At 38.7% G+C, this 17,776-nt stretch overlaps 1 protein-coding gene across 6 annotated transcripts in view; it reads left to right on the top strand.

Annotated features, from left to right (window-relative positions):
• Positions 1-17,776, top strand: part of dmd (dystrophin) — a 565,648-nt gene that overhangs the window by 286,554 nt on the left and 261,318 nt on the right. For all 6 annotated transcript variants that reach the window (XM_062054060.1, XM_062054059.1, XM_062054057.1 and 3 more), the window contains 2 exons: positions 10,644-10,772; positions 16,813-17,005. In XM_062054060.1, coding sequence (XP_061910044.1) covers positions 10,644-10,772; positions 16,813-17,005 — 322 coding nt within the window. The remainder of the gene's footprint in view (positions 1-10,643; positions 10,773-16,812; positions 17,006-17,776) is intronic.

Raw genomic sequence — 17,776 nt, 5'->3', positions numbered from 1 at the left:
GACCCAATACCTCCCTGCTTGGCACTCAGCATCAAGGGTTGGAATTGGGGGTTAAATCACCAAAAATTATTCCCGGGCGCGGCGACCGCTGCTGCCCACTGCTCCCCTCACCTCCCAGGGGGTGATCAAGGGCAATGGGTCAAATGCAGAGAATAATTTCGCCACACCTAGTGTGTGTGTGACAATCATTGGTACTTTAAACTTTAAACAATGCAAAATTAAATGTTCTTTTTCCCCCATCTTCCCAAATAAATAAATAAATATAATAATAATTAAAGACGTCCTTCCCGATGCCTTGACCCACCACCAAAAATGTCAGGAAGATCGGAGCATGTGTAAGGAAGTTACGTCGTTTATGTTTCCACCACAAGGGGGCAATAAAGGTGCCACAGTAGTCATGCAGTTGTATCCCCGACCCACTATCAAAAATTTCAGGAACATCGGACCATGTGAAAGGAAGTTATAACAGTTCTAAATGTTTTCCACAAGGGGGCGATAATGGCACTGAAGTACTGACCCACCCAACAACCTGACCCACCATCAAAAATTCCAGAAAGATTGGAGAATGTACTGTATATGGAGGTTTTTCCTGTTATAGTTTTTCACCACAAGAGGGCAAGAAAGGCGCTGCAGTAGTCATTCAGTTTCGTCCCACCCAACACCCAGACCCACCTTCTAAAATTTAAGGAAGATTGGAGCATGTAGAAGGAAGTTTCCTTTACATATTTTAAGAAAGCACTGATACTTCTTGAAATTTTACCAAACAACCATTCAATGTCAGCCTAATTTTCTCCAATTCAAGGAAATAAAGAATATCTCTGATCCAGTGGGTGTGGTAGGGAGGCGCTGCAGACTTCCAGTTAAGCACAATAATTCTTTTAACTAACAAAGTAGTGAAAGCCACCATATTCTTTTTGGATTTGCTGAGAGAAGATGACAGAGGGGCTACCCCGAATAGTCCACTTATAGGATTCGGTTCAATCTTTTCGCCAATTACCAAGACAAAGTATTAATCATTTATGTCCAATAACTGCACAGGAATGGGCAGAGTTAGCTGGAGACTGTTGGCATCGATCACACGATTCAGGTCTTCCGTCATACATGTTAGTTAGTCGAACCTTGGTATAATAAGTACGATGTATTAGCTTACTTTGGATGAGGCTGTGTCCTGCACAAATAGAAGACTTTTGAACTCTACCTAAAATCTCTGTCCAGCTATCCTAAAATAGAGTCATTCCTAAATCCTCCTCCCAAAGTGACTTTATTAAATTTAGAGACTCGGTGCACAAAAGAAAAACATTGGTTATAAATACGTGTAATTAATCCTTTTAAAGTTGAAAGCGGTGTCAGAAACACGTCTAAAACTGTGTCAGTCGGCAAATCTGTAAACCTAGGGAAAGTATTACGGACAAAACTGCGTATCTTTAGAGATCTAAAACTTTATAAGTCTTTAATTTTGTTGATCGCCAGACTTTACCATCCTAAAAAGGCATTATCGACAAGAGAAGGAGGAAAAGCATGATTAGCAGTGATATGTGCTAGACTAGAAATAGTCTGCAAGCCAAACTTGCGCTTAAACTGTACCCAGATCCTAAATTAGGTTTTTACGATTTGATTTTTCATAACATTAATGTTGATGAGTGAATGGGAGGGTGAACCAGAGCCCTAAGATATTAATTTGCCTTTAATTAGCAATAACAGAGGATGATCAAATGCTTGATATTGCAGCCATTATTTTAGAATTCTAATGTTTGTGACCTAGTACTAAAACCTAAAATTTGGTAGTGCTAATCCTCATGATGATTTAGGTCTCTGCAAGTATTGCTTATGTAACCTGTTAGTCCTTTTATTCCAAATTAAGTCTAAAATCTGACTATCTAATTTACGAAAGAAGGACTGAAGGAGAAAAAGTAGTATACACTGGAACAAATAAGGAAATCGTGGAAGTATGTTCATTTTAATAGAGTTGACAATGTAGATAAATTAGGTAAGGACCAACAATCAAAACCTCCCTGGATTCTGGACAGTGGAACAAAGTTGGCTTTATAAACCTCTGCCAGTGAATGTGTGACCTGGACACGCAAGTATGTAAACCTTTATTAAAGGGAAAATTGTGCAGAAGACATTTCTTAGCAGCAGAAATTAAAGGAAATATTTCACTTTTCCACAAGTTCAATTTGTAACATCAGACACATGTCCAAAAGCTTGGAGAGTACTCAAGGCATCCAAGACAATTAGAAGGAGGTCATCTGCATAGACAAAGTCTTTTACCTGCACATTGTGTCTACATATGCTTGTAATAAGCGGGTTTGATACAAAGCACTATTGACAGAGGCTCAATGGCAATAGCAAAAAGCAATGGGCTCATGGAACGGTAAAGGTAAAAACATTCAAATTGAATATAATTTCTCCTCACCGAGACCTCAGGAGATTAATTTATGAGCTTAATCCATGAAATAAAACTGTTACCAAAGCCGAATCTCTCCAAAACATAAAGTAGATATTTCCACTCCACTCGATCGAATGCCTTTTTAGCATCCATAGATATCACTGCCTTTTCAGTGTTAAGAGCAGGCACATCATACAACATATTGAAAAGACGTCGAAGATTAGAAAAGGAGTGCCTATTCCGAATTAACCGGGTTTGATCTGCGTTAATAATAGAAGGGTACTTCGACATAAAGCCAGCAAGTTGGATAGTCATTTTTTTCTAGAGAAAAAAATGTAAGCTTGGTTGAGCGTTTGCGGTTGGGGACCAGATTCATACGATTAATTATACATGTCCAATAATAGGGGGTGTTGCTTATGCCAAAAAATCTTTTAAAATTCGGTAAAATAGCCATGGGCTCCCGGGATTATCCATTTTGTAGTGATAACGCTGCAACATTTAATTCCGCAAAAGTAATTGGTCTCTCTAAATCTACCAAAGCGGATTGATCAACTGATGGGATGTCCAGATTGGCAAAAAAAATTATCAAGCTCATAGAAATTCCTAAATACATTATTGATTTCAAGATCATCCGTAACTATACCTGAATTGGATTGAATCTGCGTAATACAATGGAATGCTGATATGTGGCGTAGTTGATGAGCTAAAAGCCATGTTCATAGAAGTGAGATCTTGAACAGAGCATTTGTTCAGAAGCACGGCCTGTCACAAGGACTGATCAGTTTATTCTTCCTGAGTTTTTTCTCATAATTTGTTTAGGATATTAATTTAAGCCCCCCCCCACCCCCCACCCCCACACACACACACACAAACACACACCACCCCCACCCCCAATGTATGCCTTCAGCGACTCCCAGAGTACAGAAGCCGACATCCTGGGAGTCTTGTTCAAGAGCACAAAAAAATCGATTTGATGAGAAACAAAATCTACAAAGTCTTATTTAAAAGTAATCGTATATTTGGACGCCATGGTGCTCGTTTGCAAATAGATTAAAGTAATTTATGGTCAACTAGAACGTAATCAATGCGGGTGAAAGTGAGACAGACATTAGAGAAGAAAGAGTATTGTTTTCTAGAAGGATTAAAAAACGCCAGATGTCTGAAACTGAAAATTCTACCATAAAAGACTGAATTATCTTAGCGGACCTTGATGGTGGGCAAGTTCTGGGTGATGAGCGATCAAGCTCGGGATCAAGCCAACAGTTAATGTTTCCTCTTTGAATTAAATAGTACTTTGACAAGTCAGGGAGATTCTGAAAAAAACGTTTGAAAAAGGAATTCTGGCCAGTGACGATACAACACATCTCATTGGAATCAGAAATACTTTTCGAGTGTACGAAAGAAGCAGATCCATGTAGCAAAATAGCAACTCCCCCCGATTTGCCCGAAAATAAAGAGTGGTAAGTCTGTCCTATCTATCCTGTCCTCAGCCTCAATTTATCAGAAGGTTTAAAATGAGTCTCCTGCAAGAAGATTACCTACAATCGATAAGAAAGACAAGATATCTCACACTTCTGGGATTTGTAGTCTTCTAGCTCCAAAATGGCGGCAGCCAGCCAGCATGCCTCCTCGATCGAATCTGGGGCAACTCCCATTTTAATGTTTTTGTCCACAAAATCCGCCTCCCCTGTTGGATAATCGAATCTGTGGGTGATCCGCAACGTCGCCGGGAAAAGAAGATCAAACCTCACGTTGAGACATTGAGGCATGGCCGTAGTGAAGTAGGGAAAAATTGAAATCCTCTTTCCCATATAAGATAGCGGAGAAACCTCACCGGACTTTAAATAAATTAACTCTTACAACGAGTGGCAGAGAAGTTTCGCCATCTTTAGGCCTCGCACGCATGGTCCGGTAAGCACGTTCCAACATAGGCTTGTCGTCAAGCTTCAGGACCTCCTGCAAGAATTGAGCGATGAACTCAGTCAGACGGGGACCCTCACAGCCCTCAAGAAGGCCCACCAATGGGATGTAATTCCACCTCTAGCAGCCCTCCAGATCATCGCATTTTTTTAGAGAGGAGATTCACAGTGGCAGTTAGCTTGTTGAAGCTAGCGCGGAGTACAGTCAGCTCGCTAGCATTAGCATTAGCAGCAAGCTCCAGGCTAGCGATGGCCCCGCTATGGGACGAGAGAATGCTCTCGAATGACTCCATAACAGCCGCTATCTCTCCTCTGAAAACGGATTTAAGATTGTCGAGGATGTGGGCTCGCATTATTGTCCATTTTCTGACTTATGCTCCTTAAAAGGGCAGAGTCGACAACTGACTCCTCCATGATATCTGGATCCAGAGACGCACAAGGCTTAACGTGGCCTGGCTTGTCGGATTTCCCTCGGCCAGACATTGCAGAATTCTGAGGCGCAATTTACAAAGAAGAAGCTGATTAGTAAAAAATATGGTATAGTTGACAACTGGAGTTAGCAAAAGTGCCAATAATACATAAAAAAGGTCACATTTCCATGGAGCCCCCGCTAACAACGCCCATCACCGTCCATGCCCAACCGGAATTCGTTGTTGTTGTGTTTTTAAGAGCGCAGCTAATAATGATACCCACAAATAAGCAGATCTAATTTATGACTTTTTTTCCTCAAATAAAAAGACTTAAACACTCAGATAAACAAATCAACACAGTAGAAATTGGATGGTTTAGTGAGGTCCTCGGATTAGCCCACCACAAGGTTGACTTCGACTCTGGCTGAGCGCTGAGTATATGTCCAAACCTAACTATCTAGTTAAAGTTAAAGTACCAATGATTGTCACACACACTAGGTGTGGTGAAATTTGTCCTCTGCATTTGACCCATCCCCTTGTTCACCCCCTGGGAGGTGAGGGGAGCAGTGGGCAGCAGCGGTGCCACGCCCGGGAATAATTTTTTGGTGATTTAACCCCCAATTCCAACCCTTGATGCTGAGTGCCAAGCAGGGACGTAATGGGTCCCATTTTTATAGTCTTTGGTATGACTCGGCCGGGGTTTGAACTCACAACCTACCGATCTCAGGGCGGACACTCTAACCACTAGGCCACTGAGTAGGTCTTACTCACTTACTTAATCCTCTTCGTCCCTGACGGGACAAAGACTTTGACGATCTGCCTCCATCTGGACCTGTCTTGAGGTTCATCTCCTTCAGCTCAGCTGTCACCGTACGCCGCCATGTGTTCTTGGGCCGGCCTTGCTTCCTTTTCCCAGGTGGAGTCCAACGTAGTGCGATCTTGGGGATGCGGTCTTGGTCCATCCTCAGAACATGCCCAAGCCATTGGAATCGGCGGCATTTGATCTCTAGCACCACACTGTTGCACTTGGTTTTCTTGTGTAGATGTGCATTGGATATTTTCTCGGGCCAGAAGATTCGACAGAGTTTTCTGAGGAAGGCTTCGACTTTTTTCATGTCGTAGGATGTTACTCGCCAGCACTCCGAGCCGTACAACAATACAGATTTTACATTACTGTTGTAAAGTCGGACCTTTGTTCTGAAGCTATATTGCTTGGACTTCCAGATGGTGTGTAGCCTAGCAAAAGCCCCCTGTGCCTTTCCGAGTCTTGCTCTAATGTCCTTTTGTGCAGCGTTGTCCTTACTGACGAGACTTCCCAGATAGGTAAAGTTCTCAACATAGTCAAGAGCGTGTCCATTCACTGTGATTGGTACATCTGGAGTGGCATTAATGCACATCATTTGTGTTTTGGACACATTTATGTTCACCCCTTGTGCTGTTACCTTGTCGTGGTGGGGAACCTTGCGTGTCTCTGTGACCCGGATAGCTATACCGACGGGGGCTATGCCCCCAGCTGGTTCAACCATGTCGGGCAGGTATTCCAGGTAGAGTCCAGACAAAAAACAGCACCTGGTCCTCCAGGTTGGGGGTTGGGCGTGGGGCCAACAACCCCACCCCGTAAAAAGACACTACCGTTACGGAAACTTCTACGAACTATACTGAGTAGGTCTAGAGCAGGGTCGGCAACCTTTACCACTCAAAGAGCCATTTTGGCAAGTTTCACAAATTAAAGAAAGTAATGGGAGCCACAAAAAAACATTTTAAATTTAAAATGAAAAACACCGCATACAAAGCTTAAATGCTTTGTGCTATGTTAACCAGGGGTCTCCGACACACGCACCGGCACGCACTTTAATGTGGAAATTTGATGTTAGTGCAGCCCGCGAGTTTTGAATGAATGGCGCTTGATAGCGTCATACTTGCCAACCCTCTCATTTTTCCCGGGAGACTCCCGAATATCAGAGCGTGATGACACTGCATTTTGCGCCCTCTACAGTCTGCCCTAACAGTGTACCTGCTCGACCACACGTAGAATGCAATTTCAGCTTGCTCACGTAAGTGACAGCAAGGCGTACTACCTCAGCAGCCACACATCTTACACTGACGGTACCAATACCCAGAATCCCATGCAGCCCTAACTCTTCCGCTCAACCAACGCACGGAGAGGGGGGGGGTTGATGTGTGGGGGGATTTCGTGGTAGCGGGGGTGTATAATGTAGACCGGAAGAGTTAGGGCTGCATGGGATTCTGGGTAATGGTTGTGTTGTGTTTATGTTGTGTTACGGTGGGATGTTCTCCAGAAATGTGTTTTTCATTCTTTTTTGGTGTGGGTTCACAGTGTGGCGCATATTTGTAACGTAACAATGTTAAAGTTGTTTGATACGGCTACCGTCAGTGTAAGCTGTGTGGCTGATGAGTAAGTATGCTTTGCTGTCTCCTGTGTGTGCAAGTAATAACAACATGCAACATGTGGCTGGACTGGCACGCTGTATGTAAATGCTATAGAGGACAATTACTGCAGTGCAATTAGGGCACGCCCTTTATTTAGTAATTAGAGTGTAAATAGGATTATTTTTTCCCTGGGAGTACTCTATGAGAGACACTGAGATCCATAAGTCTCCTGGGAAAATCGGGGGGGTCGGCATGTATGTAGCTGAGCCGCATCAGAGTGGTCAAGGAGCCACATGCGGCTCCGGAGCCGCGGGTTGCCGACCCCTGGTCTAGAGGAAGTAAAATATGTAACAAGGTTTCTGTAGGTTATCCTTCAGAAGAATCATTACCTTTGGCAGAAGGCAGTAGTGAGGGAGGTCTGCTGCCTGAGCAAACTCATCAAAACTACACCTCCAGAACACACGGCAGCACACAGGAGCGCAAGCTCACCTTGCCGCTTTGCATCCCTTGGTTTAAATTTACAGCAAATCCCACAAGAGACGACAGCATCCTCCCAACACACCTGTTTTACACGGGGATTTCATTATATGCCAATTTGACTGCAAGTTTGATAATGGACTCCTCCAAATCAAATTGTCAAATTAGCCTGTTCTAAGAGAGTCCTAAAAGATACTAATACTGAAAGTACCGCAGCCTGTAAGGCCTTTAAGCGGAAAGCCAATAATTTATTTATTCTCCCTCATTTCCTAGGAAATGTCCCTATTTTCAAATGCGAATGTATGACATCTACCAGTAATAGTTCAGGCCTCGAATTTTAACTTTTTAAGGTCAAGGCAAGTGTTGCCTTAAAGGAGGGCTCATATTTTGGGGCACCAAGGCAAGTTAGAAGGGCACCAAGGCAAACCTTATTTTATTTCGAGGCAGGAGATATATATATATATATATATATATATATATATATATATATATATATATATATATATATATATATATATATATATATATATATATATATATATATATATATATATATATATATATAAATATTAGGGCTGCAACTAACGATTCATTTGATAATCGATTAATCTGTTGATTATTACTTCGATTATTCGATTAATAATCGGATAAAAGAGACAAACTACATTTCTATCCTTTCCAGTATTTTATTGGAGAAAAAAAAACAGCATACTGGCACCATACTTATTTTGATTATTGTTTCTCAGCTGTTTGTACATATTGCAGTGTATAAATAAAGGTTTATAAAAAAACACAATAAAAAATAAAAATTGCCTCTGGGCATGCGCATAGCATAGATCCAACGAATCGATGACTAAATTAATCGCCAACTATTTTTATAATCGATTTAATCGATTAGTTGTTGCAGCCCTAATAAATATATATATATATATATATATATATATATATATATATATATATATATATATATATATATATATATATATATATATATATATATATATATATATATATATATATATAGATATATATATATATATATATATATATATATATATATATATATATATACATATATATATATATATATATATATATATATATATATATATATATATATATATATATATATATATATATATATATATATATATATATATATATGTTCATGTATGAGATCTCGGGCTGCCAATTATGGCCAAAGTAATAACTATGATTATTGTTATCAATATTGAAATCATGATTACTGATTGTTAAGTAAAGCAGTGTTGGGGTGTGGACGTAATACCATCATGTCATATGTAATGTCTAATAAAAAGACTATAGATAAACGTTATCCATGTATTTATAGACAACAATTAGGTTTTTTTATTCTTTAATAACATCAACTTGTCAGCTTCTTGTCATTACATGATGCCTTTATCTCTATTTTTACATTTAGATAGAGAGAGTTTTTTTATTTTATTTTTTTAAAGTTATGTACATCTTGTAGATGATGTATCGGGACAGATCCATTATGAGTTTGAGCAGAAATAGGTCGTATAGGAATTAACTCTACACAATAACACATTAACAAAATGATGTCACATGAATGATTTTTGAAGTGACATGAAAAAAAACACAATTGATGCAAACAAAACCTGGTGTTTACTTTTTTGATATCAAAATAAAACACAAAGCAGTTTGGCTAATGAAGATGAAGTCTAATAAACAAGCTTTGTTCTTCTCCAACGTCTCCCTAGTGTTTCAGTGCAACAGTTTGGCCAACAAAAAAAACCCCGGAATGATACCTCACACATCGAATACACAATCTTCACCGCCTGCGTTCAATTCGATGAGATGACAAAACATTATAGCTAGTATTGATGTTATTTGAACACTGATACAGTTTGCAGTTAAATAAAGGAGGAGTGAGCATCCCAGTCAACAAAGTAAAGACTTTATAAACAAGTTGGGACAACGTTCACGACACATCGCCTGCTGCAAAACATGAAATAGTTTTCTCCTTCGCTGTATAGTTTTAGTGTGGGGACAAGTGCGTTTGTCTCCAATATTGTCCACACCTGTCTCCATCCAAACACAGCAGTGCGCTCTTAAACACACGGCGGGAAGCGAGGGAAAATGACGTTAAACCAAGCGCTTGGCTCTGTTTAATCCGAGGAGAAATCTCTGCAGCAAAATCCGTGTGCTTAGTCCGCCATGATTATCAAGCCAAACGACACTAGTGCGCATGCACTTCGTGTTGCCGAAAATGCATTAATAAATGACGTTTTTTTGGTCATTAAAAAAAATGTAACGGTATTACTAACCATTGGGAATTATCGCAAATTATCATTATACCGTTTACTGTTACATCCCTTGTCCATTAACAAGTAAAAAGTCAAGGGCAGTCATGGCATGTTCTTGCCGCAAATGTTGGTCAATTTTTGTAGCATTCTCCTCTTTGAGAAACGCAAACAGCTAAATGTCCTAAAATCGCCCCCAAGGGTTTCAAAGCCACACAGCATTTGACACAACGATGGAGTCGCAGATAGTGCATGTAAATGAGGACATGAGGACAACTATTTTGTGAACCTGACTGTTTTAGTGCATGAAAACATCATCATAAGATGTATTATGTATCTGTCAGAATCAACAATTTTTTTTTATTTTATTGATTTACTTTTGGTCATTATTTTGTCCAAATTATTTATTACTGCCTTGTGAGCGTGAGTATATCTTCCAAGCCTCTCGCACTGCATGGACTTCATTTGTATCCATCTGAAGAGGTCAAGTGTGACATGATGACTCCATCTGAGGCTGTTGCTGATTGAGTTTGTTCCCGCAGGCATATCAGGGAAATAGCCTGTGAGCCCAGACAGATGGAGCATGGATTTTTCTTGTCTCGTGGGAATCTTGTCTCACCTTTATTTGAACTTACCTCTTACACGCGCGTGTGTGTGTGTGTGTGTGTGTGTGTGTGTGTGTGTGTGTGTGTGTGTGTGTGTGTGTGTGTGTGTGTGTGTGTGTGTGTGTGTGTGTGTGTGTGTGTGTGTGTGTGTGTGTGTGTACTTTCAGGTGTTGGCATTCTACAACTTGTACGAGCAGTGCGTGCAGTCAGTGGACACCAGTGAAAACTGGCTCAAGATTCAACTGCCACCATCATTAGAAGCTGAGACGCTCAAGGTGCAGCTGGACCGATGCAGAGTGAGTGTAAAGCTATTTAACAAGCATGAAGCGATTTGTGAAGTTAAGAGAACACATGACTAGTTAAAGTTTGGGGTGTACTGTGTTTCTGGTGGTTTCCAAAATTGTTTTTAATGTATCTTTTAGGGCTGTCAAAGTTAACGCGATTATAACGCGTTAAGTATAAGTTCCTTTAACTGCACTAATTTTTTTGATGCGCCTTTAACGAATACATGTCTTGTCCGACCCTTGGTCCATTCTGTAGCATGGGAACATTTAGCTGCGTTTATTTACTGTTGAGCCACAAGCAAGGAAACAATAGCGAGCAGAAATGTAGAAAGAAAAGGGTACATATATGGAAATCCTAGGTCCAATACCGTGAGCAGCAAACGTTTGCTGGCGCGCTTGCATTCGGAGAGGTGGAGCTTCACTTCCGTGTTTAGATTACAGTTGAGTGCATTGATAACATAAAATGTAGTTTGTTACTGTAACTGGTTTAGGAAGATGGGATAAAAGCTCAGCAGAAAGGAGTCAAGAAGTCGAGAGGCACTCTTTTTATTGTCTTTATTGTCTTTCGTCAACATGTCAAGACACCTCTTCTCGAACCAATTGTACACTTCTGGCTTCAAATTAGTGGCGCACAATTCACATACGGTTCAACTACACTAGCCAAAATTAAAAATGGCTTACATTACGACCATGCTTTAAAAGTCAATTATATTTTTTTTAATGTAACTTTTGATATTTTTACCTAAATAAATGTTAGTACATCAGTTGAGGAATATGGCTATGGGTTTAGAAGGCTGACTATTACACTTTATCAATACATAAAGACATTTCAGACATTGTCATGCAATGATATGAATACCATTAAATTGTACAACACGTAATGTACAGAATATCAGAAGCATTTATTTAGGTATAAATATCACACATTACATTACCAACCATCCGTGACAACCCAACCATGATGGTAACAATCAACATTTTGTGTTTTTAATGTGCAAAACTGGTATCGAAACATGGAAGTGTAGCTCTTCGCCTCTGAAAGCAAGTACTCCCAGAACAGGAATCAAAAATTTGTCGGGGAAACACCAAAGCACTGGCGGTCATTATGTTATTGTCATTAAAAGCGTCTTTATGTCCATTCTGTGTTGAGCTGTTTAAAAAAGCATTATGTTTAATAAACATGTTGATAAAGCAAACATATTGTCCAGTCAGAGAAATATGATCTTAGAGAAAAATGTAATTTAAAACATTTGTTTGCACGTACAACAATTAAGACCTTCAGTATATCAGTGTGGAATTAAATTATGGAATGGATTAAGCAAAGCAATCAAACAATGTACTAATATGATCCACTTCAAGAAACTCTTCAAACTTAAAGTGTTTACAAAGTACAAAGAAGAAGAACCATGACATTCTCAATTTATTTCATCCATCCATTCATTCATTCTTAAAGTAATCTTACTTATCTCATCATATGAAATATGACTTACTTCATCAATTATTATTATTAAAGTCTTACTATTATTATTATTTTTTTTTTTAATTGTGATTACTTATGGAGTTTATTGTGAATAAATTGTGAACAGGAAGTGAACAAAAAGAGTTTTGCAACTGTTATGTAAAGAAAAGGGGTAGGATTAAATAAACTCTGCTTCTTCCTACTCCTTTTCGTACATGTTGAAAAGAGAAACTGGAAAATGTGATGTATCATGTTGTATGCTTGCATGTTCGAAATAAACTCAAACTGAAACTCAAACTCAAACTCAGTCATAGTTTAAAAAACGTACAATTATTAATGAGGAAACATTTTATATATCTGCAATTAATTTTGAGTTAACTATTAAATATTTGTATCGTTTGACAGCCCTACATACAATATATATATATATATATATATATATATATATATATATATATATATATATATATATATATATATATATATATATATATATATATATATATGCCATGAAAGACTTACAGTTTATCGTTTCGTTTATAACGTAATAAAGAAAAATACATAATTTCATCATCATTGGCATCAGTTTCTAAAGTATAACCCAACAGTTGCATTTGTGTTGTATTAACATACCGTACACATGCAATAGATCCACTTAACTGGAAGAATGTCAGCTAAATGCTCAACCAAACCGTTTTTTAGGGAAATAGAAGACAATTCAACCACAAGCACTTAACAAACTGTACAAACAAGCAAGCAGTCCGAGAGAAACACAATTTTACAAAACAAAATGCCACAAACTTGGCAGCATTTGAAATCTATCACTTAGCCCTTCTAATGGTGCAAGTGCGAGGTAATGTCTTTGTCATGTCTGAATGCACTCTGAAAGGATTCTTCCTGAATCATCCATCACCAGGGCCATTTTAATGTCGTCTAGTATTGAGTTTGCTCCAGTGAATTTTCAGGGTGGATGCAACAGTCCTAGAACTTTTTCTTTCTGACCCATCGCGTATCATTCCTCTACTGTTAAAACCCACTGAACAAGCAACTTAATTTATGTTTTTTTTATTTCTAACATGCATACAGTCCTGGGTCCGATCCTGGGCTCGGGATCTTTCTGTGTGGAGTTTGCATGTTCTCCCCGTGACTGCGTGCTTTCCCTCTGGGTACTCCGGCTTCCTCCCACCTCCAAAGACATGCACCTGGGGATAGGTTTATTGGCAACACTACATTGGGCCTAGTGTGTGAATGGGAGTGTGAATGTTGTCTGTCTATCTGTGTTGGCCCTGCGATGAGGTGGCGATTTGTCCAGGGTGTACCCCGCCTTCCGCCCGAATGCAGCTGAGATAGGCTCCAGTACCCCCCGCGACCCCGAAAGGGACAAGCGGTAGAAAATGGATGGATGGATACAGTTACAATATGATACACCGCATATGTTTAGTTTGTCATTACAACATTGTCTGAAAAGAGTAGGAAGAAGCAGAGCTAATTAAATGATTTTTCCTTTTACATCCCTGTTATAAATTTGTACAAAATGTATTCCATAAATGATAAATAATAAGATTCTAAATAAATAGTAAAATAAGTTGAAAGCACATAATAATAAGATTTTCCAATTTTTCAATAAAGTTTAAAATGTTCTTGGGGATTCTTCTTATTTTGACTTCATAACCACTTTGAATTTGAACACTTTTTTAAACTGGATCATATTAGAACTGGTTTGGATTTCTTTGATTAATCCATACCATAATTTAATTCCATATAGTAATGTATTAAAGGTCTTAAGTGTTGTACGTGCATACAAATGTGTGAAATTAAATTTTTCTATAAGGTTATAGCTTTTTTGTTGAGGAGAAATAGTGTTATTTTCATATGACACTACTGCATTTTGTCTATGGTTCATGTACAGCAGACAATAAAAACAATCAGTTGAAATAAACAAATTAAAAAGGTGGCCATTTTATTATTATTATATTATATCATATTATATATGAATGTTGTCTGTCTATCTGTGTTGGCCCTGCGATGAGGTGGCGACTTGTCCAGGGTGTACCCCGCCTTCCGCCCGATTGTAGCTGAGAAAGGCTCCAGCGCCCCCCGCGACCCCGAAGGGAATAAGCGGTAGAATATGGATGGATGGATGGATGGATATTATATTATAATATATTATATTATATAATATTACAATATTATTTGGTATTCTAAAAAAATAAAAACACTAAAATACATATAGACGGTGGTGACAGGATAAATGAAAACACATTTCTAGGTGTCATACTTGATCAAGTTAGCTGAAAATCTTATATTTAAAATATGCAACATCAATTGTCAAAAACACTTCAATACCACTAAGTAAAGCAAAACAGGATCGGGACCAAAAATCTGCTACTGTTCACTTTTATTGTGTGGCGATATGAGGAAATAATTACAGCATGTTAATCATGTTGGAGTCTCCAAAAGTGTCCAGAAAGACCAAAAAAGTTCTTAGATTTATTGCTAGTGACTTTTTTGAAAAAGAAGAACCTTAAGGGCTCTGAATACTCGCTAAGTATAGCAACAATGACGCTAAGTTGGTACACTGAACCTTTACACTACGTCTTATTCTCCAGCAGATGACGTGCGTATGAGCTGTGTTAAGAAGCGGCGTTACGATGCCATTTACTCTACTGTGCTGAGTTGTACCTACAAGTTTGACAGTCCCTTTATAATATATTTGTGATCGAGGGCGAACAGGGAGCAACAACTTTGTTTGTGGCGGGCTACTACAAATAAATGAATATATGAGAAGTACTAGATGTGTATGTAGGTATATTTCATGTTGTGAATTATTTGTAGTGTGTTTCATCATTATTGTGTTCTTTATTATAATTCAATATTATAATTGTTTGAATTCCTTTTTGCATGCATCCATTTGTCTCAGTACTTCTCTGTGAGTATGCCATGTTATTTTTTATTGGATTTACTCTTGATTTAAATATAACCTACTTTGGCCTGGGCGATAAAGTTTAAAAATAAAATCTCAGATTTATTTCACAAAAAATAGTATTAACAATTTTTTTTAGATTTTCTTTTTCTTCCTACTTTTTAAAGAAACAAATGAATACAAATGATATTGGTATAATTCCAAATGGTATAATTCCATGAGAGTTTTGCAGCAGCAGCAGCAGTGAGAGCTGTCCGGTTTGGATGTGCACAACGGATGCTTTAGTCATTGCTCTGTGTACTGTTATCCTTTCTCATCATACATGGTATTGAAGTATATTTCTGGTCTTGTCATCCTCGTCCGGACAGAAGGATGACACGGCAGTGCGGCTGGATCAAAAGAGACGTCGAAGACGCTTTACTAAATCAAAAGTTGCTTTATTACAAGCGAGCGTCTTTAAACAGGTCTGCGGTACCCGGAGGAACCTAGGTTAAAAAAATTAAGGACTCCTGACTGGAGAAGCCAAACCACCAATCTTTTATTCCTTCTTTCTCTTTATGGGTGTGTGCTTATGGCAGGACAGCACAACCTGACCATGTAAGGAGATGTTTGTGTGTAGTGACTGGAAAACAACTGCTTTAAGTCATAACTGAAATGTTGGCATTGCGCTAGACAGGTAGTTTTTTCTGAAGGATATGGTTACCACTTTTGCATTTCGAAGTCCCAATTAGGGCATCTTTCCTACGAGAAGTGATCCAATCCACCTGCGAATGTCAAACTAAGGGGTGTGCTCAAATTGAAATACCACTATTTACTTAAACTTGGTGGTTTGCTTTCTCCAAGGCGAATATAAACATTCACTATATGCAAAACATAATGAGTTAATTAATTCACTTCAGTATCAACATTTTCATATTCACTGTGTAAATGATTCGACCACAGTAAGCTGGAGTTTGTATGTTTATGCGGTCTTGTTTGCCTCGTAAAGAGTTGCATTTCCCCTACTAGTCTCAATGCTGTTTAAGATGCTGGAATAAGTTTGTTGGGCTGCTGACTTTTTTAAAGAAACTTTGCAGTGTGTAGTTACACTGCAATGCAGCCTGTTGCCGCTAAACCAAAATACACTTTTCTTTTCTTTGGAACAAACTTTTCGCTCTCGCTAGCATAAGCATTGGCCTATTTTCGCTAGGCTTGTCAAATCTCTGCTAAGCAAGTAAGGGGCGGGCGAGGGCTTCGGAAGCTCATGGGGGCAAAAAATCTGCCGGAAAAAAAGAGAGAAAAACATTGATTTTAAAAAAATGTTTATAAACCATCTGCAATACCTGAATTTATCGATACAATGTATATCACCCAGGCCTAAATCTACTGGTGCTTACACCCTAGTGGTTGTTCTCTTCCTCATCTCGTGATCCCTTTATATTTTGTTTTAGTCGGATGTACAAATGATTCTTTGCATCTGTTTTTAAGTGTAGAAAATCCTTTCTCTACATTTGGGCTTTTGCTTTGCTCACCCAATTTCCTGCTTGTCTTCCTGCTAATTAGCGTCAGGGCCTTTATTTAAACATTCCCATACAATAGAACTGATCTAACATCAAGCTAGATGACTGGAACTTGGGAAATGAAAACAATATATTTCCCATGTTGTGAAACCTTGTCTTTCCATGTTGCAGGAGGAGGTAGCCCACCTGGCTTCCCTGCAACCACAAGTGGAGCTACTAGATGTACGTTTGAAAGAGCTAAAAGAGGAGAAAGATGCCGAGGAGGACCCGTCAGCATTCCTGGACGCCGACATCAATGCGTTTAAGGAGCACTACCACAAAGTTCTGGAGGACCTTAGAGCAAGAGAGCGGCATCTACAACTGAGTGAGAGCTCAATTGATATAATTAATTACAAAGTTTGTATTAAAATTATAAGTGCACTGGTATCTCGGTTTCCGAAAGTCAAAGCAAATTTTCCCATAAGAAATCATGTAAATCTAATGTGTCTATTCAAGACACCCCAAAAGATTTTTCGAGTATAATTATTAGGGCTGTCAAAAAAAAATAGATTTTCGAATGAATCGTGATTCTTATTTGTAACAATTCTTAATTGATTAAAAAATACCAAAATGTATTTGTTATTTTTTTATAAATCTTTCCTGTGCAGCCACTCAGGCACATCATATTGTTGATGTAGATGATTAAATCTGCTGTACAGATTTGTTTTAGAAATGTGGGATACTTCTCTTGTTGCCTTATTTGTATTTGACTTGATAACATTTTTTGGTGGAATTTTATTTAACAAAACCTGTTTTCTTTTAAGTAATACAGAAATGTATCACAGCTGTTTATCTTTTTTATGGAAGAATGTAGTTAATCCTTGATTTAGCACTCAATGTTATTAAAAAGTATTGATTTTGAATCGGGCAGCACAGAGGTACAGGGGTTAGTGCATGTGCCTCACAATACAAAGGTCCTGGGTTCGTTCCCCGGGTTTGGGGTCTTTCTGTGTGGAGTTTGCATGTTCTCCCCGTGACTGCGTGGGTTCCCTCCAGGTACTCCGGCTTCCTCCAACAACATGCACCTGGGGATAGGTTGATTGGCAACACTAAATTGGCCCTAGTGTGTGAATGTGAGTGTGAATGTTGTCTGTCT

This window comes from Entelurus aequoreus, linkage group LG07, assembly GCF_033978785.1.
Source record: "Entelurus aequoreus isolate RoL-2023_Sb linkage group LG07, RoL_Eaeq_v1.1, whole genome shotgun sequence".
Taxonomy (NCBI): Eukaryota; Metazoa; Chordata; class Actinopteri; order Syngnathiformes; family Syngnathidae; genus Entelurus; species Entelurus aequoreus.
Note: the sequence above shows the minus strand (reverse complement) of the source record. Positions and strands in the feature narration are given on the sequence as shown.